The sequence below is a fragment of the Thrips palmi genome, unplaced genomic scaffold (assembly GCF_012932325.1).
Source record: "Thrips palmi isolate BJ-2018 unplaced genomic scaffold, TpBJ-2018v1 HiC_scaffold_17, whole genome shotgun sequence".
Lineage (NCBI taxonomy): Eukaryota > Metazoa > Arthropoda > Insecta > Thysanoptera > Thripidae > Thrips > Thrips palmi.
In genome coordinates, this window is record NW_023144626.1 from 5,992,959 (window position 1) to 6,020,254 (window position 27,296).

Genomic DNA, 27,296 nt, shown 5'->3' on the forward strand with positions numbered 1-27,296 from the left:
GACCAATGGGCACCGAGCAGCCCGGTGTGAAGGAGGGCCTGCATGTGCGTGTGCGCGTGCACGCGCGTGTGAGTGTGCGTGTGTGTGTGGGTGCGATGTAAACCAGGATGCGGTACTGATACAGACAGCGTGACCCCTGCCGTATCGCCGTGCAGCCACTGCTGCTAATAACGAACGCGGAGCGGAAGCTTCTGTCTCTCTCGCACCCACCGGCCCTTCCGCAGGGGAGCGAGAGAGACAGAGCGAACGAAACTCCGCAAACTAGACGCCATTTCGGAGTTGGCGCGCGGTTTCTGACACGGAGGGCAGAATCGATGGGGCGGCTATCTCTCTTAGCCTTCTTTGGCTGTCTTGGCGAAATGTGTACTTTTCTTCTCGACTTTCTGGGGCCGCTGGCGAAGGACGGCGTCGCGGCGGGGGGCAGGCCGGGGCAGACGGGCACGGCATAGTCGGGCGGGTCAACGCCCCCCGCCGCCTCGCCCCACCCCACCCCACCCCTCCCCACTCCAGTCGCAGTTTGGTCAACAGCGACCGGCTATCCGGGAACTTGGGCATCTGTCACCTATCCATGTCTTCGTTATACCCAGCCACACGCACACACACACACAGTGTGATAATCACCGGCCAGATTTTGTAACAATTTGGTAGTGGGCCGGGCGTGTGGGAATCACACGCGAAAAAGGGTGCGAGGCGGGGCGGGGAGTGCGACCCGCAGAGATGCGGGTCCGGGGGGGAGGGGGGGGGGACACCTCCCACGGCTCGAAGGGCAGTAAGTTATGACAGAACAATCCTGGGGAAGCGAGGGGGAGCGCGGACGGACGCGGCATCTCAGAGCGGGCCGGCCTGCAGCACCAGCCGCAACACGCATCCCTGGCTGGAACAAAGACCTTCTAAAGAATCATTGTTCGCGGTGCAATGTGTGTGGTAACAATAACGATCATCCTCCCAGCCTCACCTTCGTTGGCGGAACAGACAGAACCTGGCCGCTTAGTTTGAGAGCGACAAAGCGGCGCGTACTTCATGCGTCTCGCCAAACTCCAGGCAGCCCCTCATCTCTGACGTCGTCGACGACGCCACCCCTCCGCGCGGCGGCCTGGCGGTCTGACTCGCGCCCGCCGCAGTACGCGCTGCACGCCGTGCGGGTCACGCGCGGGTAGCACGCGAGTAGCACGCGGCGGCACGCAGAGGCACCCTGGCGTCCCTCTGTCCCTCTCCTCCTCTCTCTCCCTCTCTCTCTCTCTCTCTCCCACCCCCATGCGCGAGGCCACCCTCCATGTTTTTATGGATACACACATTACATTTCCGAGGTGAAGCGACCGGCCCCGGCGAGAGGCGAGAGAGAGAGAGAGAGAGAGAGAGAGAGAGAGAGAGAGAGAGAGAGAGAGAGAGAGGCCAGGGCCATGAGGATGAGGGCCTTGGGGGGGGGGGGGGGGGGGCAAACGCTAGAGTTACGACGGCGAGGCATGATGGGGCCGTGCTCCGCCTGCTCCTCGTGCTCCTCGTGTTGGCCGCGCCTCGCCACGCCACGCCACGCCACGCCACGCCACGCCACGCCACGCCGAGAGGGCCAAAGGGACAGGCCGGTAAAGCGGTCCGCGACGCGGGGCGCTTAAAAATAATGCGGCCCGGCAGGGCTGGCAGGGCAGGCAGGGCAGGCCCAGGCAGCGCTCCGCGGAAAGTCTTTTAAATTCGATTTGGTAAACTAGGGGTACGCGCCGTTTAGTGGGCGCGTAGTGTGGCTGAGCGATGCGAATTTGTGCACTTCGGACTTTGCTTAAGAAATGTGCAGCTTGTGGGCTCATATTGAGTGAAATGTAGGTCTGGGGTATAAATGGAAGTGATTTTCGTTATCAGCACACAAAAAACTGTTGGGATCAACGTCAAACTCGATTCCAAAATTTTGGTCCAAAATTGGTCAAAATTCGGTAATGCGTGAGTTTGGGAAAAATTTGGAAGTCATTTTTGAGTTCAGCGCACCAAAAACTGCACGAAACAATATAAAACTCGATTTGAAAATTTTGGTCCAAAATGACCTAATTTGGGATGAAAATATTAGTCTGGAGTCGAAATGGAGGTGATTTTCGTTATCAGCACACAAAAAACTGTTGGGATCAACATCAAAATCAATACAAAAATTTTGGTCCAAAATTGGTCAAAATTCGGTAATGCGTGAGTTTGGGAAAAATTTGGAAGTCATTTTTGAGTTCAGCGCACCAAAAACTGCACGAAACAATATAAAACTCGATTTGAAAATTTTGGTCCAAAATGACCTAATTTGGGATGAAAATATTAGTCTGGAGTCGAAATGGAGGTGATTTTCGTTATCAGCACACAAAAAACTGTTGGGATCGACATCAAAATCAATACAAAAATTTTGGTCAAAATTTGGTCAAAATTTGGTAAAGCGTGAGTCTGGGAAGAGTTTGGAAGTCATTTTTGAGCTCAGCGCACCAAAAACTGCAGGAAACAATAAAAAACTTGATTTGAAAATTTTGGTCCGAAATGACCTGATTTGGGATGAAAATATAAGTCTGGAGTCGAAATAGAGGTGATTTTCGTTATCAGCACACAAAAAACTGTTGCGATCAACATCAAAATCAATTCAAAAATTTTGGTCCAAATTTGGTCAAAATTGGGTAAAGCGGAGAGTCTGGGAAAAATTTGGAAGTTATTTTTGAGTTCAGCTCATTAAACACTGCAGGAAACAATATAAAACTCGACCTGAAAATTTTGGTCCGAAATGACCTAATTTGAGATGAAAATATAAGTCTGGAGTAGAGATGGAAGTGGTCTTCATAATCAGCACTTCAAAAACTCCAAGAATCAATATGAGATTCGATTGAAAAACATTGATATCAAATTGATCAATAATGGGTAAAGAATGGGTCTGGGTTGGTCTTCATGGATCACTCTTTGTCGTCACCAATACCCTGATGCCACACCAATGAGATTCCTTCAGTCGAGTAACATTCCATTGCCACCATTGAATCGCTTACTTAGCTACTCGTCTGATTGACTCACTATTCGATACATCTTTTTCTTCAAACTACTGAATTTACAAATTTATTAGTTATATTTGAGAAGCCTTTTGTCATTCTTTCATTTTAAACCAGTGAATTAGACAATATAGACTGGAATATGTAATCATAGTTTATATTAAGTGACTCAGTTTAGGGCAGGCTGATCTGAAGCATTCGACGGAGAACAAGTTTTGTCAAACTCAGTGAATCGTCTCATAAAGTCAAATGCAGACGCCACTTGTTGCTCAATACGCCAACATAATTTACCTTATTCATGCCTCGTGATATTTTATCTTGAGGGTAAAAGAATACAGTATAGTATTAACATTGGGCTTGCATTCAGAGAGCCAGCTTTTAAACCATTACCAATACTTAGTTTCAGTTGTCGGACACAAGCTTTGGTGAAGTGAAAGGAATCGTGTCATTAAATCCAATTACCAAGTCAATCACAGCTCAAAACCTAAATCGTCTCATTAAACCCAATATCAGTTCAAAATCTGTTAGCACTAAATATATGGATTATTAATTGCACTAATTACATCTAATTATGGATTCTTTGGATCAATAGATTTTAGTACTAGAATATTAATGTTATCTTGCAGCATTGCAATAGAATGTTATTTCCCGAGAAAAACCAAGACAATTAACATGTCTTCTAATTTCAACAGAAGTTATTCATGCATTTACCTGATCAGATTTTCTATGAAATTTAAAAATAAGGGCAGTATTAGAGAGAATAAAATCAGTAGATGCACACAAAGGCAAACATTCTATTTACAATCCACAACTACACTCACAGTGCACTGACCTGAAGGAAGTTTCCCCCTGTGAGGGGGGAGGGGGGAGAGGGGAACGAAACACGCAAACCATTCTCACATTCAGTTTTCGTATTTTCCTCTGTTGACACTCCGGAAGGGTTTCAATCATTCTAGAATGTTAAAAAACTATCTCAGAACCTATTTGAGAACCCCTTTGCTCTTTAGTTTGTTTATTTGCATAAGTGCCGTCCCGTCTTGCAGACGGCTTGCAAGCGCGGCAGCCGGTATGAGAAATTGGTCAGCCAGACACTGCTGCCAACCTAACCACGCTAATTACCTAGTTCAAAACGATGTTTTGAATATTTCAAACGATGATAATTGTTAATCTGAGATAAACTCCCCCTGTAGGATGTTTAGGAGACACCAGGTGTGAAATTTGGATACTATTCGTTCAGTAGTTGCTGAGAAACGTGAGTGATTACATACAGACGGACAGACAGACTCACGACCAGTCACTTTTTGGAGCGCCCAAACACGGCAAGGGCTTCGCTATCGCTCAGCCAAATGAACCTCCTTCGCCAGGCCGTGGCCCAGCCAGGCTAGGCCCTGCTACAGTGCTGCACAGACAGGCATAGCTTAGCCGAGGACCGCACTAAAGTGCGGCATCACCGCAGCAAGTCGTACATTGGAAAAAATTCTCAATCCGAGGTTGCAGTCCTCACCTTAATGAAATCTCCTCACCTTATCCGAGAGCGTCTCTTGATAGGAAACAAAATACTATCGGATTGACAACTCATTTTTTTCAGTGACCCGGTTATAATTTTATTCACCCTGGTTAAAAAATTTGAAACAAAACCAAATTGGGCAGTGTAGTACAGCATCGTGGGGTGACGTCACGCGCGGCGCATCCCGCCGCCACACCACGCGCGTGCGCCATCGCCCACACGGCGAACAGCGCCGCGCCCGCTCGCGCGCACGCCCACACTCGGACCTACACTCGCAGACACTCTCCCGCCACCTGCCCTCCATGTTTTCCCGCGCCTTGGTTCCCACCCATATCGGACTATCGGGACCCCCAAGGTCGGGCCCGTCGGGCCGGGGTCGGGCGGTGAAGGCCTGACCCGTGCCGGGACTCCACGGCGTCCCCTCACCGTGAATCCACCCGCAGACATTCCACCCCCACGGCGACGACGTCCGCGACGTCCGCGCCAACGCGGAGGCAGCGCGCCGCGCCGGGACTCGCTGCTCGCTCCCATGCTGGTAGCCCGAGTGGTAGCCGGAGCCGAACGTGAGAGAAAGAGAAGCAGGCCGCCTCCGAACCCAGCTTCGTCTCTCTGTCTCTCTCGTACCCCTTCGAGCCGCACCGTGAGTGCGAGAGAGACGGAGCGATGAGAGCAGTGCTCGGAATCGGCCTGCAGGGAGCCGCGTCGCGTGTAACCTACTTCGCTGGCCGGATTTCTGGATCAGGGAAAAGTTGTCGTGCGACGTGACTCAAGCTGTGTCCGACGGCAAAGGAGCCTAAACTAAAACGAAGTAAATGTAGCGAAAATTATACAATTAAATGAAAACACGCTTTGATGAGGTCGTGCTCACGAAGTTGATTTCGTTTCTGTTATAGTTTCCCAAAAGATTCAATTTCATCATCGTGAAATTTCAATGTCAGAGGGCAAATTTAGGCAGTCGGGGAGCCGACCTGCCCCAGTAAGAAGACCTGCGCCACCCGGACATTGCCGCACTGCCTGTAACGCTAGCAATCAAATCGCGTAATTTGATTAGGTTCCAGCGCGGCGCGGCGCAGCGCGGCGGGGCGAGGATGGACATGAGGCTGCGCCGCCCCGCACCGCCCCGCGCCACGCACACTGGTTAGGGCGGCGGGGCGGCAATGGAAACAGACGTCACCAGTTTTACTTCGGATAACTGAGTGGACGGGGCAATCAGAAGGACACCCCACTTCCCTCTAAACCAGCGGTTTTCAACCTTTTCTGACTGGTGACCCATTAATGGCGGCCTGAACTTATTGCGTGCCCACAGCCGAAACCTGAGGGAATGCTCTTGGTCTGGGCTAGGGAAGCCCTATCTGGCCAGAGGCGATCGAGTTCCCTCGTCTCTCTGCCCTGTTACGTCCTCTCTCCGTGTGAAACTAGCCTCCGCGTTGCCAGGACCACATCTCCCGATATCTGACCGTCGGTTTTCGCACGCCACAGATGTGAGCTGTGCAGCTGTGGTGGCCGGCTAGTCCCTTGGAGGCGGCCTCCACCGGCCTTTAGCCCTCGGCGACGTCTGCCGTCTGCCCGCCCCGGCCGCCCCGGGTCGATGCGAGGACGGCGAGGACGGCGTCGTCGCGGCGCGGAGGGCGAGCAACAGGCCAACAACAGGTTGGGCGGTGCGACGCGGTGCGACGCAGCCAGCAGTGCCCGGTAGCTCTGTCTCCCTCGCACGCCGTGCGGTCTTCGGGACGCCCCGTGAGTGCGAGGGAGACAGAGTGCCGGAGCAGGGTCGCGGCGTCTCGGCCCCGTGCGCCCGCGGGCCGGAGGATAGGCAACACGCCGTGCAGGGGCGCCCGCCTCACCTGCAGCAGCCTACCTGCCGGGCGCTTTGCTGGCCGAGAGTGCGGGGCGGGCTCACAGCCTGCACACCGTGATTGACCCCAGCAAAGGCACGCGAGAGGAAGGCCCAAAGACTACAGCCCCGATCAGACGCAGTGGCCGCCCAAAGTCGGCAAAAGCCACGATTGGCCGACATTTGTCGCCGTTTTGCCCAACTTTGCAGCAACACAGCCCCATTCTTTTTCTTTTTTTTTCGCGTCCAGGGGCATAATGGTGACGGGGGCGACGCGGACAGACGGACAGACACATGCAGGCGGACGGACGGTCAGACACGCCGACGAACGGACAGGAGGCAAGTCAGGCGGACAGACACGCCGCATCCGACGCCCGCATGTCCGCACGTCGAGCCGGACCGAGCCGGCCGCCGCCGGGCAGGCCGGGCAGGCCGGGCACCGCGACGCCGTCAGGCCGCCGGGCCGTCGCCGCGGCCGTCGTCTGCTAGCTCTGCCAGCGCGTCGTCGGTGTGCTCCCTGCTCCGCGATTGGCCGCCGCCGACTCCCTCCGCCAGGACGGCCCGGGACGGCCACGCCATTGGCGGCCGCGGCCCCCCTCCCCCGCCGCTTCTGGTGGCGGAGCGGCAGAGCGCTCCGCGTCGACCGAGGAGGTAAAATGATAAAATATAAAGTGGTGCGGCGGGGATCACCAATTCTCACTTGATTCGTTTGATTAAAGCAGTGAACGTGCTTTCAATTCCCGCTCGTTTGCGCCGATTTGCGCGGAGGTGCAGCCGCGTCAGTGTCAGTGTGAGTGCCAGTGATTGTGGAGGACGCAGTGGCGTAGTGCGGCCCGTCGGGGGCTGGTGTCCGGAGGCTGGGCCCTCGGCGGGCTGGGCTGGGGGCGGCCGTCGCTAGGCCCCTGGGGCCGACGGCCCCGCCGCCCCACCGTGGTCCGGTCCGGCGTCGCGGTGAAGGGTGATCAGTAGTGCTAGGCCCTAGGACGGCACCCAGCTCGGCCAGCAGGCCGCGCGCAGCTCAGCTTGGACTAGCCCGACTAGCCCGTGGAGTGGAGCTCCTCCGGCCCGGTCCGGTACCCCCGCCGCTCAGTGCCAAGCTCCGCGCCAGGCTCCGCGCCGAGCCCGCCCAGCCGATTCCTGGCCCGTGGCCCGCCTGGCCCGCCTTGCCCGCCGCGAGGTCCAGTGCAGTGTGTGTGGTACGCGGCGGCGGCGGCAGAGTGACCTCGCGAGGCCTTAACGCGCTCAACGAGCCCGGCAGCCTGGCCCAGTCAAAGTGCTGAAATTGTATTAATTCCGCAACCCCACCCCCACCCCGCCAGGCCGCCCCCGACCCCCCGGCCGGTGAGTGCAAGGCAGACTTTGGGCGGCCCCGTCCCGCGGCCTTCCAGGCCCGCGCCCGACGATGCCGATTTGAGCCGTGTGAGTGTCCTGCAGGTGGACACCCGCCCCCGCGTCATGTTCCTCGACGGGGTGCGGTGTGCCGCCCCCAGCGCGCCCCCCGGCGCCGCCCCCAGTGCCGCCCCCAGTGCTGCCCCCAGTGCCGCCCCCAGTGCCACCCCCAGTGCCCAGGTGCGGACCAGGACAGTGCCGGCATGACGTGACAGTGAATGTGCTTGAAGTGCGAAGTGTTGCCGCGTTCCGTCGAGTGCCGGTCAAATGAGACAGCGACATGCCGACGTGCCGACATGTCCGTCCCCTTGCATGTGTGCGCCTTGTGTCTGTTTGTCCTCCCCGGTTCGGTTTCCGAATTGCCGTTTCTGCTCCGCCGGAGATTTGAACGCGCAACTGCGCGGCAGCAAGTCTTGGTCGCCTCGCGGACGACGGCGACGCCATGGTCGATGCTCGTGGCATGCGTGACGAGGCCTCGAACGAGACTCCACAGTGTAGTGCCGCGTCCGAATAAACGACTGTGTGCCCGCAGGAGCCGCCCAAGTCCTCGACGCCGTCCTCGACGCCCTCCTCGACGCCCTCCTCGGCGCCGACCGCGGGGCCACCCCCGTGCGGCAAGTTGCTGCTCCTCTCGGCGCCGGGCAAGGACGACGTGGTCCCCGAGGCCGTGTCGGAAGTGGAGGCTGTGGTGGTGTCCGAGCCCGCCAGCGTGGCCGGCGTCGAGCCCGGGCCCGGAGCCCCCACCGCCAGCCCGGTCATCGTGGCCCCGGGCGAGTACATCTCCCTGCAAGAAGAGCCCGCCGAAGTCGGCAGCCCTCGGGGTGAGTTTCCCTTGAGCCCTTGCTTGAGAATCCGCCAGTGACTGTGCGAGTTGCTGAGGGTCTTGGCCTTGCGCAGCGCCCTGCAGCGTGACCATCGACCGGTGGCGCGTGTCCGCGGCGCTGAGCGGCTGGTCCGCGTGCGTGTGGGCGGACGACCCCTGCGTCGGGGACCCTGGCCAGGCGAACGGCGTCACCGTGGCGTCCGACGGCTACCCCTACACCCTGGACGCCGGCATGGCGGCCGGCCCCTTCGACGACGCCATCTTCTCGGACTTCGGCCAGTGCGGCGCGGGGACGCTGCTGTCCGGGAGTGGCGGCAAAGACTCACGGGGCCACCACTCCATCCAGGTCGGCGACAAGGTACGAGCACGCCGTCGAAACCAAATGTACTGCCCGCCATTATTATTACTGTTGTTGTTGTTTTTGTTTTTGTTGTTCCCAGCGATGTTTGACTTATTTCCTTTTGCAGGTTATGCTGTCCGACATGATGCTGGGACTGCCCCCCATGTCGCCGCACCACATGAACAACAACAATAGCACCAGCAACAACAACAAAGTGGAAAGTCAACCGCAGCACCACCTCCACGGCCTGCAGGGCCTCCACCACGACCTGTACCACCAGGACTCCCCCGGGCCGGCGGCCTCCGCCTGCAGCGCGGCCTCGGACACCACGCCGCCGGGCCACGGCCACAACAAGGCCTCGGCCAGTGACGGCAGCCTGCTGCAGCCAGGTAGGTCCAGCCTGAGTGGCTCCCCTTCGTGAGTCTCTGATAAGGTAGGCCTCTTTTCAGGCGATGCGATGTTTAATTTTTCCACTCGTGTTTCAGTGGCGAGCGAGCAAACCACACCCAAAAAGTCGGAGTCGAAAAGCTCCAAGAGCAAGGCGGACAACAACGGCATCAAGAAGAAGAAAACAAGGCAAGTCTTAACCATTCAGTTCTTCTTTTTTTTGCGTGTATCGTGCGTGACACCTGGCAGCCTCCTCTCCACACCTCCACTTCCACTCGGCGTGCGGCGTGCGCGGCGTGTGCAGGGCGTGTGCCGAGACCGCGGCCTGGACCGTGACCATGTAAATCGACTGCCGGTGACGCAGGGGGTCGCGTTCCGTCGCGTTTGGCCACGGCTCTGCCATGGCCCTGCACGCGACCGGGCGACCGCGCGGATCATAGGGGTGGCCCGGAGGGGAGGGGGAGGGGAGGGGTAATGACATTTCGATACTCGTCGCGGATGGCTGGCAAGTTTCCCTCCAGCCTCTTTTGACATCCTATATGCGTTCCGCTTTATTTACATTTTTTATTATTTTTGTGTTTGAGGTGGGCAAAGTAAATGTTATTCTAATGATTTGAAAAAGAGACCCGCTCAGCACAGCAGAGGTCGGAGGTCCTCTCCGCCGTTGTAAGATCACCTCTTAAAACACCCAAAAGGTTTTCGTCGTGTATTTTGAGGAGTCTTTTCCTTTTTAATTGAAATATTCAGCGTCATGTAATGATTTAAGCCGCGGGCAAGGGTTTGCTGCCAATCCAAAATATCCGAGAAAGCGAAATTCAAAGGAATAATCGTTCGATGATGACGCACTTTTGGATTTTAATTTCCGAGCTGGCCCCCTCGCAACAGTTGGCGTGGCGGGGCCCGGCGTGCGGCGTGCGGCGCTGCGCGATGATACCATCGGCCTGCATCGCCTCGCCCAGCACCGCCGCGCCACGCCGCGCCACGCCACGCCAAGCCGCGCCACGCCACGCCACGCCCCGCCACGCCCTCCCGCACCCGCAGCGCCGCCCGCAGCATCGACGCGGAGTCCGCGGCGGCGGGCGGCACAAAAAATGTGGTTGAGGGATGAGAAGAGGGGGGGGGGGGTGGGCCGCCTGGCCGGGGTGGTCAGCGCGGAACAGACATAAGGGTACTCAAATGACTTACAGACTTCTCACGCTCCTATTTTCGCTCTGCCGGAAAAAAAAGATGCTTTGTTTTGTGAAGTGCGTGAGAAAGCCTCACTGTGTAACCAGTGTTGTTTCTGGGCCGCAGGACCACCTTCACGGCCTACCAGTTGGAGGAGCTGGAGCGGGCCTTCGAGCGCGCGCCGTACCCCGACGTGTTCGCCAGGGAGGAGCTCGCCCTCAAGCTCAACCTCAGCGAGTCCCGCGTGCAGGTGTGGTTCCAGAACCGGCGCGCCAAATGGAGGAAGCGAGAGCCGCCGCGGAAGACCGGCTACCTCGGTTCAGGTGGGTGGAGCGAGAAGCAGCCACGCCGCCCAAATGACGGAATGTGAAGAAGTGCAAGACGCGGATTGACACGGCCTACTCGGCGTTGCCACCTGAATGGGTGGGGTCAGCAGAAGTAAGCTGCCACGCCGCACAGTGGGCCAGAAGACCGGCGGAGGCGGCCAAAACTCCCGACGCGTTTTGAGCTCTAGAGTCGCTAAACAGGACTCGAACCGAACGTGTGACCCCACCAATGGACTCGTCGTTCGGAGAGCAATCCATTGGTGGGGTCACACGTTCGGTTCGCGTTTCGCGTTCCATTTAGCGGCCCTAGAGTTGAAAACGCGTCTGGGATTTGGCCCGCTTCCACCGGTCCTGGCCCTCTGTGCGCTGCCGCGCTGCCGCGCTGCCGCACTCCTTGTCGTGCTCGTCTGACGCCCCTCTCGCCGTCTGCAGGCACCTCGAGTCCCAGCCTGGGCTCCCCGTTCAGCACCCTGGGCGGCGGCCTCAGCAACGGCCTGTCTTCCTTCCCGCCGGCCGCCCCCGCGCCGCCCCCGCCACCCCACAGCGTGCCGCTGTCCACCGACCCCTGGGCGTCGTACTCACAGTACGACATCAACCTGCCGTACTCGTCCTCCTTCTCCTCGCCGTCCAGCGCGTCCTCGTACGGCTACGGTGAGTACAGTGTGCCCTCGGCGGCGGCGCGCGCGGACGAGTCCAGACACTGAACGCGTTGTTTCCACCTCCAGGCATGCAGGACGTGTTCCGGCCGTCGCACCACGAGTACATCCAGATCGGCGGTGACGTGGACGACTCGCGGGACTACCAGTCCCTGCTGGGCGGCCACTCACCGCACCACCTCGGCGGCCCCGCCTACGTGGACGCCGTCGACGACATGAACGACAAGTACCCGGACGACGACGGCGGCCTCTTGCACCACCAGCACCACCACGGCCACCACGCGGGCGGCACCAAGGACGTGGACCTCGGCGCCGTGTCCTCGACGGCCGCCTCGACGACCACGACCATCGGGGGGTTCAACGTGATCAACAGGCCGGGCGCGGCGGGCAGCGCGTCGACGGGCGCGGCCAAGGACCAGGGCATGGTGAAGGTGGAGACGGACATGCAGGCCTTCAACCTGCTGCCACCCTTCATGTCGGACTGACGATCGTGGGCCCAGAGCCGAAAGGTGTCCCCGCTGTCGGGCACGTCGGGCACGGACAGCTTGTAGCCTCGCGCCAGGCCTCGCGCCCCGCACCACCCTGGCGGACTGGCGCTCCTTGGACGAGTGCCTCGCGTGGCAGCCCTGGTGGCCATTGCCGCTGTCGGCCATGGCTGCCGGGAAGGGTGGCAGGGCCAAGCTGAACGTGTGCCAGCTTTCGGCTTTTGGCTGGGCCATTTAGTGTAGTTAAATAAATTCGCCATGATATTATTGGTTGTTACGGACGGGACGGGACAGCTACCCGGAAGAGAGGGAAAAATCGCTTTTCTGGGATGGCGAAGTTTCATGCCCTTGTTGCACCGAAACAATAAAGACTGAAGTCTCTAAAACAAACATCGGCTTCGTATTTGTTGAACATGTTTTTTTTTATTTCTTTCTGAATCTCTGTCCTCTAAGGATCTGTCCACTTATATTTTTGTTTAGAGTATTTTGTTGTTTTTGGTCTAAAAACCAAAACCGTAGTGATAAGTTCAGAGTGGCGACGATAGCCGCGACTGTCGGGGCACGCTTGCGAGTTTGCATGTGTGCTTTAATGTGCAGGCTAGAGACGAAGGTTGACAGGCCCAAGATGATTTTTCGCAGTGTGTCCGACCAGCCGCGGGCCAGGCCTCGTCACAGTACTGTAATTTAGAAGCAGCGCCGCCGTCGGCCTCGGCGGGGTGTCCTGCTCAGCCAGAATACACAGACGTATCGTGTTATTTAGTGACTAAGGACTTACCTGGGCCAGGACCTCGGCGTCCCGGTGCCCAGGGTTGTTGCATTCCCGTGCCTTACAGTGTACCGCGTCACAGCGCGAGACTCCTGTCTCGTGGTTTCGACGTACACCTGTACATAGTAGTCTAAGTGTACATAGAGCGCCCGAGGGCCCCTTCTCCAAAGATTTTCATTTCATTTTTTTTTATTAATTTTAGAGCGGGCTCCGCTATGATGCAAAACTGTTTTTGATGATGTGATTGAGTGAAAAGGAAAGTTTATTTGTTTTTGTTCCTGTGCTGCCTGCTTGATGATAATGATTAAGTGTGTACAAATACAAAGTAATTCACGGATCTACGGCAATACTACTTGATCTGAGGAAGGAACGAGGCCAGAGGTATTTTTGTACTTTATTACTTTTGTATTACCAGGTAGCCCTTTTTTGTAATTTGTTCCCTGAGTTTTTAGGATGAAGAGTGGAATATCTGGCGTACAGATTAAAGCCTTGAATTTATGTGTAAATTTGTATCAATATTAGTTTGTTTATCGGCGTAGAGATTGTGGACCAGCACCACAAGTGTATGTACATAATGAAATAGGTAGAGTGTTTTCACACGTGATGTTCTATGTATTAGTGTTTCTTTTCTTTGTACGTTGTTATTATGGTCTTTATTGTATCTATGCCAAAAATACGTCTGCTGTTAGACAATACAAAGTTGTGAGTGTTTTTGTTGCCACAAAACAAAAAATTGACAAACTATTGCGTGAATGTTGAATGATTTATTTACGATGAGAGGGTTTGGACCAGTAAAACAATTAATAGAGGAGTGGTGTACTCAACACCGCTTAAAGAAAATATGTCAGTTCTTTTTAAAATCCTTATTCAACTCTTTCCTGCTGCACTCGCATACTGCACACGTCGTGAGAGGTCGTCGGGTTTCGGCCTGGCGTGGTTGGGGGTCCGCGCAGTGCACACCCGTTCCTGGAGAATGCGGATAGGACCACGGCTTCCGTCGGACCAACATGCATTCAGCATTCCAAACACGGCTCTCGTCGCTCTGTCTCTCTCGCACTCGGCGGCCGTCCCAGTGGGGGTGGCGAGAGAGACAGAGCGAATCAGACAATGCAGAGAGTTTGCCTGCCGGCCGCGTCGGCTCTGCCCCGTTTGCAGAGAAGATGAAGCAAGTCTTCGTCCTTGCCTAGGTCCTTGCCTAGGTCCTTGCCTAGGTCCCTGCAGAGATCCTCCCGCTATGCTGAGAAATCGCGTCGCTGTATTTTCTCGGTCCAAAACGGTTCATGTCCCACGGGGCGGCGGGCGGTAGGCGGGCCAAGCTAGCCCGGGCCGTGTGCAAACTGCAAACTCGAGGAGTGTGCTTGGTGGCCTACCCGGGCGGGCGGACCGAACAAGCGACCCAACCGCGGCAGAAATAACCAGCCATTGGCGGCAGCCTGATGGAATATTGGACCGCCAGTCATATCGCAGTGGGTTTGCTTGCCTTACCCGCGGGCCAGTCCACCCCGGCGCCATGGCGCTGCAAAGTTGGCGGGGGGCTGCATATCTGCATGCACGGTGCGGCTGCAGTGGTGCAGAGACTCGCTGGGGCCTCTAGCTGGTGGCTGTGGGGGCGTTGAGTAGGCAGAGAGTCAAACGACGGCGAGCACAAACAACACCCAAGTTCTTCGACTCACGGCGCTATTATTGGCCCATCATAGGCCGTTCCCGCGAAGAGGAGTAAAAACTTTTCGGCTGAAATTTTTATGTTCGGGATTCTTTACCCCCTGGGCGCGGGTTTCCAACCCCAACCCGTGCGAGACGCTTACCTCATTGGAGCCACTCCGCTTTGATTACGTTCCCGTCCGTCTATATTCCGCGTGTTTGCACGAGGTGCACCAGCGGCAAGACTGCCAAGGCGAAAATCTCATTTTTTTTGCCCTGAAAGCGGCGCCGAGGTGCTCCGCCGCGCCGCCGTATTTGCCTTGATCGTCTGCTTGCTTCTCTCCATCTCTCTTCGCCTTGGGCGTTTTCCTCTTCGCTCTCTCTCTCTCTCTTTGCCGGGCTGGTCGTCCAGATTGTCGTCTCGGCTCGGCCCCCTTACCTTTTGCTGTTGTGTGTGCCGGGGCGCCGCCTCCGCCTGTCCGAGGCCCGCGACAGGGCCGCGCGCTCCTACACTCGCTCCTGCAAGGACGACAAGGACCGTCGCCTTTATTGCCAGGAAGGCGCGCGGCGCGCGGTCTCTCTCGCACCCCCGGGACGCCCGGGACGCCCGCATGCGTGTGAGAGAGACAGAGCGACATGTTTGGAGTCAGCCTGTCCGCTCCAAGGGAGCCCTAGCCCTGCTGGCAGGGCACTGCTAGGCACTGCATGTGCAGCCGGTACGGCGACACGGCGCCACCCCGCAGTGTGCGTCACTCGGGAGAGAGAGAGCGAGCGTTTCGCAGTGTGAGAGTGTCGCTGTGTGGGCCACGCTTTTAAATTGGCGAGCCATACGGCCTCGACCAATAGAGCAGCGCCGGCGCGGCGCCGCCGTCACGGGGAGACCCTTTTCATCGGCGTCGCTGCGTCTGCGCGCAAACAAACATTATTTGGCGGGACTGCGCGGTTGGCGGGACTGCGACGCCGCGCCGCGGGCGAAGCGGGCACGATGTAACGACCCGGGTATTTGTTAAAAGTCGCGACGCTGCAAACGGAGCGCGGCACGCACGTCAAGTTGGTACTGACGAAAAACTGAGTGACTGACTGTTTGGTAGCACCAGCCTTGCAAGGTTGGTCAAACAGTTTGGAAGCGACGTCGCGTCAAAATGCTATACAAATGTCGAAAAATTCAATTTGCATCATTTTGCAGACCACTGCCGCGTCTGACCCCTCCCACCCAAAGGCGCGCGCTTTTTGCTGCCAGCCCCTCCTGCCCCTTTTCTCGCTGTGCAAACACGCGTCCTTGTTGTCAGTGTAGGCGAGGGGTGAAGGTCGGGCTGGCGGGGCGCCGCGCCACGCCGCGCATCCGGGCGGCCGCGTGGCACCGCGTGGCCAGGAAGGCCGGAAGGAAGGACGGCAAGGTGGTGCGGAAGGCCGTGGCTGAGGCCGTGACCGAGGCCGCGGCGGAAACGCATGAGCGAATCGTCCTCCTCGAAAAGTCCCACGTGCTGCCGCTGCGCTGTGGCACGCGCACGCCGCGCCACGACGACGACGCGCTGGTTCCTGAAGGGTTGTGTTGCGGGTGTCGCGGCCCGCCGGCTCGCGGCGCCGCGGCAACGCGCGGGTGGCGCCGTGTGGCGCCGTGTGAAGGGGGGTGGTGGCGCCTAAGTGAGGCGTGGTGGGGCGGGGCGGCGGGGCGCGCCGGGCGTCACTTCGTCCGGCCCGCGCTCCTGCCAGTGTAGGCAGACCCGTCCGGCAGAGAACACCACAACCCCCCGGGCCGCCTCCCGGCGCCGCGGCCCTTGCACGTGCGCCGTGCTGCCCCGGCACCCCTCCGCGTAGGTCCGACCCCGTGCCGGTGTCCGTGTCCTCAGACGCCGTTCTTCGCGCGTTCCCCTCGACGCCTCGGCGTGCCCGCCTTGGACTTGGTGCTCAAGGCCCCGAAGTCCTGTTGGTTCTCCGCGACGTCGCCGACGACGAGGACAGCGACGACGAGGACGGCGACGACGAGGACGGCGACGACGCCAGCGCCAAGTCGCACCAACCGTATTTGGACGCCACGCCGGCTGAGGTAGGATGCCATCTCCGGTAAGCTAGTTGACGTTGTCTGACGGCTCTTGGAAGACGTCCCCCAACCCTCGAACTGTACGCGCCGGCCCGGCCCGGCCCGCCTATCGCTGCCAAGCACTAGCCCTGATCGTGAACCGTGGCCTTGGCGGCTGGCGGCCCTGGCGGCCTTGGTGGTCCGCGCCCGTCGCTCGATGCAGGTGCCGAGAAAAGGGACAGTGATTGTTTTCCGTGGCTGTGAATGGGAGCTCCAATTAGCGTAGCGGCGCGCGGCGTGGCGCGGCGTGGCGCCTACACTGTCCAGCGGGCCGCGCGGACCTCGAGGCGTAGTCTCCCTCTCCTTAGTGTCCTAGCCGCGCCGGGCCACGCTGCAAGCGGCAGACCTGTCCGTCAGCCAGCTAGCTTTCATCGCTCTGGGTCGGAGCACGTTTTGAGCTCTACAGTCCTTCAAAAGACTTCCAGCGGGACGCAGAGCGTGGCAGAGCGTGGCAGAGCGGCGCCGCGGTGCCAATGAAGTCCCCCTCGAGCGGGTCGAGGGGCATTCGTCAGTGTCGTTTGCATTTGAAGACTGTACTTCTTTGGGCGCGGATCGCGGCCCGCTGGCACACTGTGCGGCTGCCCTTGTCCATGCGTCCCTGGTCGTCCTGGCCGCCCCGGCCGCCCCGGCGGCGTGACGGCCGTGACGGTGACGCGCGTGCCGATAGCAAAGGATGGCGGCATGGCCGCGGTGCCGCGGCATGGCGAGCCGTGACGCGGAGGCGTGCTTATCGAGTGTCCATTGTTTGTCTGTTTGCAAGGCTTTCTAGTCGACTTGTTCTCCTTTTCCCTTCTCGTCGTTTTGTTATTTTGTAATCGAACTTATCACTTCCGGCCGTTTGAAGAATCCGCGGCCGTGATAGGGGCCGCCGCCGCCCCATCCCGGCGTGGGCGCAATCGGGCGCGCTTGGGGGGGGGGGCGTCTTTTGGTGCCCTTACACTTCCACACTCTGCTCTGACTCACTGCCAATCAGCCCCGGTGACTCACTCTCTCACCCGCGCAGTCACCCTCTCGCAAAGACTGAGGTCAACTCAATGGCGTCCATAGCATTCGCCACTATTCACAGTCAAACCAAACATAGTTCCAAACATTCTGTTTACCCTTATTTTTTTAGGGAGTGACGGAGTGGCGGACCCCTCGCCTCCTTGTCACCCCCACGGCGTGCGGCGGCGGCGGGGCGGGCGGTCGCACCGTCTCCAGAGAGTTGTTGCAGAACATTCACTGTGGAATTTTAATGAGCCAAGTCGTGCGCGGCTGGGTTAAAGGGGAGGGGGGGGGCGTGCAGGCCGATGGTCTTGGGGGCGTGCAGCCCCGCCACCCGCTCCGCTGGACGGAATTAGTGGAGGGAGGAAGCGTGCCTCCGTCCGTGACTCCCATCGGGCTTCAACAGGTCAAACCGCACCACCATAATGCCTCTGTGTGTGTGTGTGTGTGTCCTATCCTGTCCTCTGTGCCAATGATGCAATATGCGACCCAGCGGTCACTACTGTAGATCCTCCCATCCAGCAGAGGATCACCTCGACTCCATGGTAATGCAGGCCGTGGCTGGGGCCGGGGCTATGCAGCAGGGCTGGAGTCCGGAGTCCAGCCCACCGCCTGGCCAGCAAGCCAAAGACCCTCAGGGCTGCTCAAGGGCCCCCCAGGGGGCGCCTGGTGGGTAGGCAGTCCCTGGGGCTGCCCTGTCGCGCGACCGACCGCGGTTACCGCGGTGCTGTTACAAGCCGACACACACACACACTCAGACTCAGGCACACTTTTCTTCCCGGGCTACCTGCCCCCCCTTTGTTCAACGCAGCTTGCTGTGAGTGGGTCGGTGGCAGCAAAGGGAGAGTCAGGCGGAGACGGGGAAGGAGGGGGGGAGGGGGAAGGGGCTTTTGCTGGAGTAAACACAGGGCCTCATCGTCCTCCCCTCGAACTTCGCGTACCCGTCACTGTGTGCGCGTGAGTGTGTGTGTGTGTGTGTGTGTGTGTGAGAGAGAGAGAGAGAGAGAGAGAGAGAGAGAGAGAGAGAGAGAGAGAGAGAGAGAGAGAGAGAGTATGCGCGAGCGCGTGTGTATGCGTATGTGTGTGTCTCGCTGGCGCAAATTGCGCTCACGGTGCCGCTTGCCCCGGCTTGTCCCGGCTTGCCCCGGCTTGCCCCGGCTTGCCCCGGCTTGCCCCGGCTTGCCCCCCTTTGGCCCTGCAGGGCCCCCTTTCCGGCCCGGCCCCTCCGGCCCCTCCCGCTGCCGACGACGCATCAAAGCGACCCGAAACAGGAACAGGACTCGCTCGGGCCGCGTCGCCCCGTCACGCCTCGTCACGATAGGATAAAAGCGCAATTTTCCATTAGTCGGACGAAATGTTGGGGGCAGCTGTTAAATAAGCAACGAGATTGCAGCACCCAGCGGGTGACCCTGCCTGCCCGCCTGCCCGCCTTTGGCGCCCGTGGGCCAGTGCTGTGGGCCAGTGCTGTGGGGCAGTGGGGCTGTAGGCCCCGGGCTGTGGGGCCCCAATCACCGCTCGCAGATTACAGGGACGCTTTTTATTTTATTCCTTTTGGCGTCGTTTTTTTTTTTTGAAACCATTCTGCGTCCTGTTTCACGAGTGGTACAATGTAAGTGCTTGTTTAGGGGGTGGGAGGTTTTTTTTAATCCAAAAAAACATTGGTCAAGGATCTACGCTGGACAAAACAGTACAGCCTGCGACAGGGGTGCCAACTAACAAAGCGGCCCCGAGCCGTCTTCGGGTCGTGATTTTCTATCATCCACAAAAGGCTGCCTCCTTTCTGCGACACTCGCACACACACACATGCACTCACCTACACACGCGAATCCGCGAGCTACATGAACGGCCGTGGCATGGCCCTCAATATGGATAAATTGTGCCCGTTGCGTGACGCCCGGTGTAACCGAAGCGTACGGGAGTACGGGTCTCCGGCCGGGCCCCGTGGGGGCCGTGGCGGCCGTGGGGGCTGTGGGGGCCCCGAGACTGATGAGCCTAATAGCAATGGATGGCAGCAGAAAGGGCCACAGGGCCGAAGGGGCAAAGGGCCCTGGCGCGGCGGTCGATCGGGCAGACTTACCTAACTACGGTACCCTGCAGCCCCGCCCCGCGCCGCCCCCGCGCCGCCCCCGCGCCGGCACTTCCCTGGAGAGCCCTCGGAGGGGCCTTGGCCCGACGGTTTCCTGGTTCCCCGGTTCCCGGCGGCCCCGCCGCGGTACAGAGCTGTTTGCAGACTGCACGTCCCGGGCCCTCGCGCTAAGTACTTCCGTAACGATAGAACGAAACGGTACACCGTCGTGCTGCCTGATGAGCGAGGAGCGGTGGCGGTCGGGCGGTAATGCAGCGAGGGCATTGCCACACAGTGTCTCTCTCGCACCGCTAGGGAAGCCCGCCCACGCCTCGCGCCTCCAACACGCGGCGACTCGCGTTGTGTGCCCCAGCCCCGCCCAGCCCCACGGGGACGCGGCTTTTGAATGCCGAGTCCGTGGGTCGCCAAAGTACGTACAGAAGTGAGTGAAATTTTAATCCCGGTGAAAGTAGTACGGGCGCCCCATTGTCACAGCCTCCGGTTGGGTCCCCCATTGTCGCATGCCCTTCAGGGACTAGCCCAACCTTCGCTGACTGGAATTGGGGTCAGGCTCGTTCAAGATGGCGGCTGTCGGAATGACCCACCCATACTACTCAAGGTTGTCATGGAGCCCCGGCCGCGTTGCCTCCGCTCTTCGCCAGCCAGCGAGCTAGGGACACTTGTGGAGGACGTGTGGCGCCGTGCGGTGCCGTGCCGTGACGTGCCGTGCCGTGCCGTGCCCAGGGTGCGGCCAAATTGGGCTTACAGTGCGCTGCGCCCACCTGTTGCAGGACGACTAGGACGGCGGGTCGGCCCGGTGCCGCGCGGGTGACCAAGCCACCGCCCCCGCCTTCCACTGTCTTCCACCGGGCGGCCCCCGAGTGCCTGCTGCTGCCTGACCTGCCGGATTGCTCGGCGCGCCCGTGAAGGTGAAGCTGCCCGTGCGCTTGGTGACCCGACCGCCGTCGGCGCCAAGCCCGTCGTCGACATGGCCGCGGGGCGAGACGGGTGACACGCCGCGGGTCGCTCCGCACCATGCCGCCGTACGGGAACTCGGACCCAGGACCTCGGCATGATCCGGTAAGCTGTCCACCATTTTCTTATCTTCGTCCACAGAGGACGTTTTGCACTCAGTTTGTACCGTATGCTTGCATCGAGATTGAATTTTCACCCTAATTGAACAGGGAGCTGCCTAGGATATTTTCAGGTCCCAATGGAACGCGCAATATTTTACTTTCCTGGTTAAAAAAATTATTTTTGCTACCGCGGGATGCACCGTGCAGGTAGAGGGACGCGGGGGCGCCCCGATGTGTCGCTGCGTTGACGGATGGGACACTGTCCTGAAACAGTTCCCTCCCCCTCCCCCTCTTCACTCTCTTCATTATTTGAAAGACGATCTGCCACCCCTTCCCTTCCCTTCGGTACCCACTATTGGCATTGAATGATGGGCTGTGTGCCTCTGTTTACTCGCGATGAGTTTAGAGGGCGACTTTTTGGGGCGGTAAGGGAAGGAAGCGTTTTGGCGGGTGTGTGTGCGTGGAGGAAGGGGGTGGTGTCTTTGTGGAGAGACACGCGACGCAAATTGTCGCTCAGACGGGATGCGTTCTCTAAGACTACCCGACCCGGCGGCTACGTGGTGCAGGCATTGGGACTGTTTACCCCCACCCTCCCCTCCCCCAGAGAGAGGGAGGGAGAGAGGGAGAGAGAGAGAGAGAGAGAGGGAAGGGGGCCACATAAAACACGGTGTCCTTACAGCCCCGCGGCGTGTTTGCCGAGGGCGGGGCGTGGCGCCTAAATCGTGCCTGTCTACAGTTGCCAGTGGGGCGGCCGCCCAGCGCAGCGGCGCGCCGGGAAGGCGAAGTCGGCAGGGCGGCGAGGCGGCGAGGCGGCGAGGCGAGGCGGCAAAACCTCCCGACTGTCTCGCGATAAATTGCAGCGCCAATTGCCCTCCTCTCCCCTGTTCCTTATCGCGCTGATTAAAGTGCAGCAAGCAAAACGTCGTGTCCGTCCCGATGCAAATCAAGTGGAAACCTATCGACGGTTCGCTCCGTCGCCACGAACATGTTGGACGAGACCAACGATGACGGCATGCCGACTGGGGCCTGCACTGTGACGGGGCGGCGCTAGACGGGGCGGTTCGGAGGGTATTAATGGGTATCGCGCTTGTATGCGAAAATAGCCGACAGCCAGCTGCTGAGAGGGGGTTATGGCGCCTCGCTGCTTTGACTTACAAAACCAACAAAACACTCAATAGGAGAGGGGGGGAAAATTCAAAACAAAAGAAGGCCTTTGCCTTTGCTTTACCAAACAGGCTATCCTCATGCAAAATGCCAGCACGCGGCCCAGGAATTGAACCTAGACCTTCGTATTGCGAAAGCAAGAGGCGGGCGATAGGCCTGCTGGCTGTGGGGCGGGGTGCCTAAGGGGTGCCCGGGGTGGCGGCAGGGTGTACTGACACCAGACGACAGGACGGCAGTGGGGGGCGGCGAGGGGTAGTACGGGTTCAGCGCGGCGCGCCTCAGACAGCCTCAGCCCCAGGGCCCGCTCGAGCCCCAGCAACCGTCTGGCGAGTCTACATCGTTTGTCCGACCGACGTATGTCCGACCTGCCGAAATTTGTCCGAACTCCTTTTCCCTTAAATTTTTGTCCGACCGACGTTTGTCCGATCGACGTTTGTCCGACCGACGTTTGTCCAGCCGACGTTTGTCGGCCAGGCAGGGCACGGCGAAACTCTCGCAGGGTCTCGCAGGGCCAGGCAGGACACGGCGAAACTCTCGCAGGGTCTCGCAGGGCCAGGCAGGGCACGGCGAAACTCTCGCAGGGTCTCGCAGGGCCAGGCAGGGCACGGCGAAACTCTCGCAGGGTCTCGCAGGGCCAGGCAGGGCACGGCGAAACTCTCGCAGGGTCTCGCAGGGCCAGGCAGGACTCGGCGTAACTCTCGCAGGGTCTCGCAGGGCGAGGCAGGTCACGGCGAAACTCTCGCAGGGCCTCGCAGGGCCCGGCGAAACTCTTGCGGCCACTGGCAGTGATCGGACAAACGTCGGTCGGACAAACGTCGATCGGACAAACGTCGGTCGGACAAAAATTTAAGGGAAAAGGAGGTCGGACAAATTTCGGCAGGTCGGACAAACGTCGGTCGGACAAACGATGTACACCGCGTCTGGCCTGCCCGGCCGGCCGGTCAAACATGAGTGAAACACTGACTCCTTGACTCTTGCCGCTTTACTGCCAATCCACACACAGCCCAGCACAGTCGCGCTGGATGCTCCGTTTTATGGAGCTCATTTTATGTGTGCGGTTCGCGGCCGGCCGGCGGGGCGGGGTGGGGCGGGGCGGGGCGGGGCGGGCGAAACTGACTGGACCGAGGGGCTGTATCGGCCTGCAGGGGACTGGCCGACCGAGATAACCCGGCCCCCTGGCCAATGCGGCCAGCGTGGCCAGCGTGTCCCGTCCACTTGTCGCTTGACAACAAGCGGCGCTTTCTCCGTCTCTCTCGAAACCACCGAGTCCACCCGAATCCTCCCCCACCCCTTTCCCCAAGATGGCGTCTAACCAAAAAAAAAGTCTACCATTTGATGGTTTTAAAATGATGCTGTTTTGAAATTCGGATATTTGACAACTGTGATTTGGGCTGGCTAATATGGCAGCCCCTGCGATAAGTTTTGTCTTAGTCTTAGTTTAAGAGCAGTATTGCCGCGAAATTGGTCAAAACGGTGACAAATGTATAGAAATCTTGGTTCGGAGGTGAGTAGTAGTAGTGCCCAAGCTACTACTACTTCCAATCCAAGGCGAACTCCCTCGTCGTGCCCTGGGCGGTGTCCCGGGCCATGGCGCGGGCGGCGGCCACCGCGGAGACGTCTCGGGCGGGCTCTCCGAGTCCAAGTCCGCAAAGTCGGCGGATGACTTGTAATATCATTCTTGTTCATTCCAGCTTTCATTTCACTGATGGAATAATTTAGCATCAAAAGCTAGTCTGTTAGGGCCATTGCAAGGGAGGGGAGGGGGGATCCGTCATGATGGATGAAAAAGAAATGAACTGCGCGACTCCGCTCGTCCGCGTACCGCATGCCCGTTAAAACTGCGGACGGTAAACTTTCGGTCACAAAAGAAAAGCAATTATGACTATGACATTGAGCGCGGGCACTGTAACTGCTGGACTGCGCACTTGATTGCGGGTTGCCCAGTAGCAAGCGTTTCGGAATGACATTAGTGATTTTTTTTTTAAATCGGGTGGTGGGGTGCGGTTTTCCTCCTGCTGCTGCTCCGGCCCCCCAAAACCGGCTCGTAGTTGAAATGTGAGTCACCTGCAAATAACGAGATTGGACTGCGCACTGGGATGAAGGTCCGCGGCGCGGTACGGCGCGGGGCGGTTACTCATGGTCGTTATCTTTTCTGCCTGATACGGGACCGGGATCGATACCCGGCGCCTCCCTCCGCCTTGCGGCTTTCGCGTTGCGCGTCGCGTTGCGCGTTGTGGCTCACGAGCGCCAATTGCTCGTCACTCCACTCGTAAATCACAGTGGCGAAATGAAACTGGCCGACGGCAGTGCCGGCAGAGCGCAGACGAACTGCAATGGAGAACTCATTACGCCCAGGGTAATCAGAGTGATTGGAGCCAAAGTATCGGGCCGAAAACAAAATTGAAAAAAGGGGGTAAAGAGTCGGTGATTATCGGTGATTAACGATGTGGTTTCGGGTCCCATTAGCCGAGGGGCGCGTCGATAAACAGGAAGTGCAGCGGGTGTCCGCTGGGTGCAGACCGTGCAGACGAGGCCGGCCGGGCCACACACGCCGAGCCCCACTCCAATTCGCTAATCGGCCAGAAATAGAAAAGGCGGCATCGACTCTCCCCCTCCCCTCCCCGCCCCCTCTTCTGGACCCGCGTCCCGCGTTGTGACCATCGGGCCAAGAGGAGCGCGCCGTGGCGCGGAGGGGCGCGGAAGGGCGAGGCGGGGCGCGGCGGGGCTCGCTAACGCTTTGAGTTCAAGTGAAGCATGCACCGAAAAGCGCGCGCGCTAGCCCCGAATCTGGGTCCTGGCCTTCCCCGGCCGCCCCCCCCCCCCCCTGCCGCGCCCCGTCCCTGCCCTTGCCCCTTCACATGGAGCCCGGGCCGCCTCGACACACGCTCCAGAACACTCTCTCCAGGACACTCGCGCCCCAGAACGCTCGCTCCAAATCGCTTGCTCCCAGGACACCCTTGCTGCCCCAGGGCCCCCGTCTGTCTCGCTCTCTCATTTTAACTCCGTACAGCGTCGTCCCTATTCGAAATTCCGAGAACAACTTGGCGGGAGTTTGACTCTGGATGGGCATGGGTTTGACGCTTCCGCCTCCAAGTCCGAGTTGGCCCTCGACGGGACTAGACGCCCCAGAAGGACGGCGCCGGCGGCTCGGCCTAGGGCCCGGCCCGGGGCTGGCGCGGGGCGGGGACTTTAAAGGTGGCTAAACAAGGAAGCGGGACAAGGGTCGGCCAAATTAAAGGCGGAGTTTGTCGAGAAGCGGAGGGTCAGCCCGCCTCGTCTCTCCCCATGCTGTGGGTAGGGCGGCCCTGTGGTGTCTCGAGGCGGAACACTCGTCGGGACAAAGCGCTTCTTCGAGGAGCTTGAATATTCATCCCTTGGCCGAGCTTCGCGGTTCGCACGCCTCGCGCGGCCAGACGCCGGCACCGCCGGCCCGGCAGCGCCCGGCAGTCCGGTGCGAGACGAGGCGATGACTCTGTCCTTCCGGATTCCAAACGTCAGCGCGGAAGTGACCTCGTTTCCAGTGGCGGCGCACCCGGCCGGCCTGCCTGCCTGCCGGGCCTCTGCCACCGCTAATCGAGCGACCGCCGCGCCGGGCCGCCACGCCCACCTTGCTATGCGCTTCCTCCTCGCCTTGTTGATTTACAGGAGAGAGATGGAGGGAGGGAGATAGAGTGAGGGGTCGGTCACCAGGACGGCGTCTCTCCGTCGAGTCCGAGCCCCGCGCCTCCGTTTCGCTCCCCCTTTCCAGCCCCCACACACACCGACACGCACCCTCCCACCCGCCCCAGCCGTGGCCCCGCAAACATTTTGTCACCCTGTTGGACCTGCGTGTGGACATCAGGCGGCAAAAGGGCAAACACGGGTAATCCCGTTGGCCTTTCCGCCTCAGGATGCGGTTGCCTTTTTTTCCCGCGGTGCTGCGGCAGTGCGGTGCGCGCGGTGGCGGTTTGTTTGTTGCGACTTGTTGGACTTGTTGCTCACGCGGATTACCGGATCGGCCGAGCGTTCGCGTCTCGCCGTTTGTTTGCGTGGCGCGTCTGTGGGCTAACAAGGATGGGCCGCCGGGAGCGCGGCCAGCGCCACCTCGCCGCCGACAACGCCGTGTGCAGGTTGGGCTGCTCTCCGCGCCCAGGGGCCCGCGGCGAGGACGCGGCGAGGGGCAAGGGCGCGGGGGCGAGGGCGGCAAGGGCGGCGGCCGCTCCGAAAATACCCCCGATTTGAGACGCGCTGCTGGACTCGGACCGCCCAGTGCCGCCGGCAGCGCCGGGCAACGCCGGGCGCCGGGCCGTGTCCGGGTCGGTCCGGGGCACCTGGCCGATGACGGCGCTGCATTCGGCCCTCGGCCTCGTTCGGGTGGCGTCCAGGACGACGGCGTGCGGGGCGTGCGGGGCGTGGGGCCGGAGGGGTGGGCGACGGCGACACGCGCTGTGTCACCCCAGTCACCCCGTCCATGTGCCATTTGCATAACGTGATAGGGATGGCCCCGCCCTCGGACCCGCCCGGCCCGTCTGGACTTGCTCCGCTGCCCTTCGGTCCTTCAGCCCTTCGCCCCCTCAGCCCTCAGCCCTCAGCCCTTCAAGTCCGACAGTCCCGTCCTTGGCCCGGGCTGTGATTCCGGCCCGAACCTCGGCAGACCCGGTCGCAAATCCCGTGCGAATCGGCCACGCGTTTTAAGCCGCGCGGATTCCCGCAGCGCGCCGCTTGCCTGCCTTTGAAGGTGGCCAACCCGAACCCTCAGCCCTCCCCGCGGTGAGGCGAGCCGCCACTACACTACAGCACCACTACGACCACCGCCCCCGCCCCCGCCAGTCGCACTGATGGCCGCCCGTAAAGTCTCAGGGTTGCCGTGAACAAACCGAGGACGGACGAGGGCCTATCAGCGCCGTTACACCGTTATTGGCGTCGAGTGGCGATGCAAGCAGACGCCTCCTAAGACGCCCCCTCCCCCTTACGAGAACTATAAATACATGTTGATGCGGGTGCGTGCGGCATGGGCCCCCCCCACCCCTCGCCGTACCCCCCCCCCCCCTCTCACTCCCCCCCCCCCCTCGGTGGTCGGAGGGTGGAAAATGGGACTCAATGGCGAGTTGAGCGCGACACGCGAGATTCGAGACGGTGAGGTTGGGGGGGGTGGCGGGGCTGCTGATATGACAACGGCCGCCTCCGCCTCCCCCTCCCTCTCGTGGTGGTCAAAAAATTGTTTCTCCCAAGATGGGCTCTTGCCCCCTCCCCCCACCCCTCGCCAATTCGTTCTCCGCGCGGCGCCGACCCGAACCGGGACAGGGCGGCGGAGCGCCAGGCAAGGCGGTGCGCAGTGCGGCGCCACGCGGACCGTGTCACTCGCCGTGCGCAAAGTGCACAAAGTTCATGAATAAGAAAACAGGTGGGCGAGACGCTCGTCGCCCTGCGTCCCCGTGTTGCCGCTGGTCTCGACATACACAGAGTGTGGCCTACTTTTTTTAGGGTGGCGCAGTGGGTCACTTTGGCGGAGCCTCACAGAGCGTGAAAATGTGCTCCGTGCCGCGGAAATGTCTCGAGAAAATTTATATGGCAGTGGGGTGGTGATGAACGCCATGTCTGTCAACATGTCTGGAGTATGGCGCGTCCGCC

At 59.7% G+C, this 27,296-nt stretch overlaps 1 protein-coding gene across 1 annotated transcript; it reads left to right on the top strand.

Annotated features, from left to right (window-relative positions):
• The first annotated feature begins 7,055 nt into the window (after positions 1 to 7,055).
• LOC117643777 (homeobox protein orthopedia B) lies at positions 7,056 to 12,324 on the top strand. The gene is made up of 8 exons (XM_034382855.1): positions 7,056 to 7,127; positions 8,259 to 8,547; positions 8,624 to 8,907; positions 9,017 to 9,278; positions 9,375 to 9,465; positions 10,570 to 10,766; positions 11,202 to 11,420; positions 11,495 to 12,324. The coding sequence occupies exons 3-8, from the start codon at positions 8,782 to 8,784 to the stop codon at positions 11,908 to 11,910; spliced, it is 1,311 nt and encodes a 436-aa protein (XP_034238746.1). The 5' UTR covers positions 7,056 to 7,127; positions 8,259 to 8,547; positions 8,624 to 8,781; the 3' UTR covers positions 11,911 to 12,324.
• Positions 12,325 to 27,296: the final 14,972 nt, after the last annotated feature.

Bases quoted from the DNA above. Each gene is read 5' to 3' on its own strand.
- LOC117643777 (XM_034382855.1), top strand. From the start codon at position 8,782: ATGGCGGCCGGCCCCTTCGACGACGCCATCTTCTCGGACTTCGGCCAG. The intron at 9,466-10,569 runs GCAAGTCTTAAC...TCTGGGCCGCAG, and splicing joins ATCAAGAAGAAGAAAACAAG to GACCACCTTCACGGCCTACC. The intron at 11,421-11,494 runs GTGAGTACAGTG...TTCCACCTCCAG, and splicing joins CGCGTCCTCGTACGGCTACG to GCATGCAGGACGTGTTCCGG.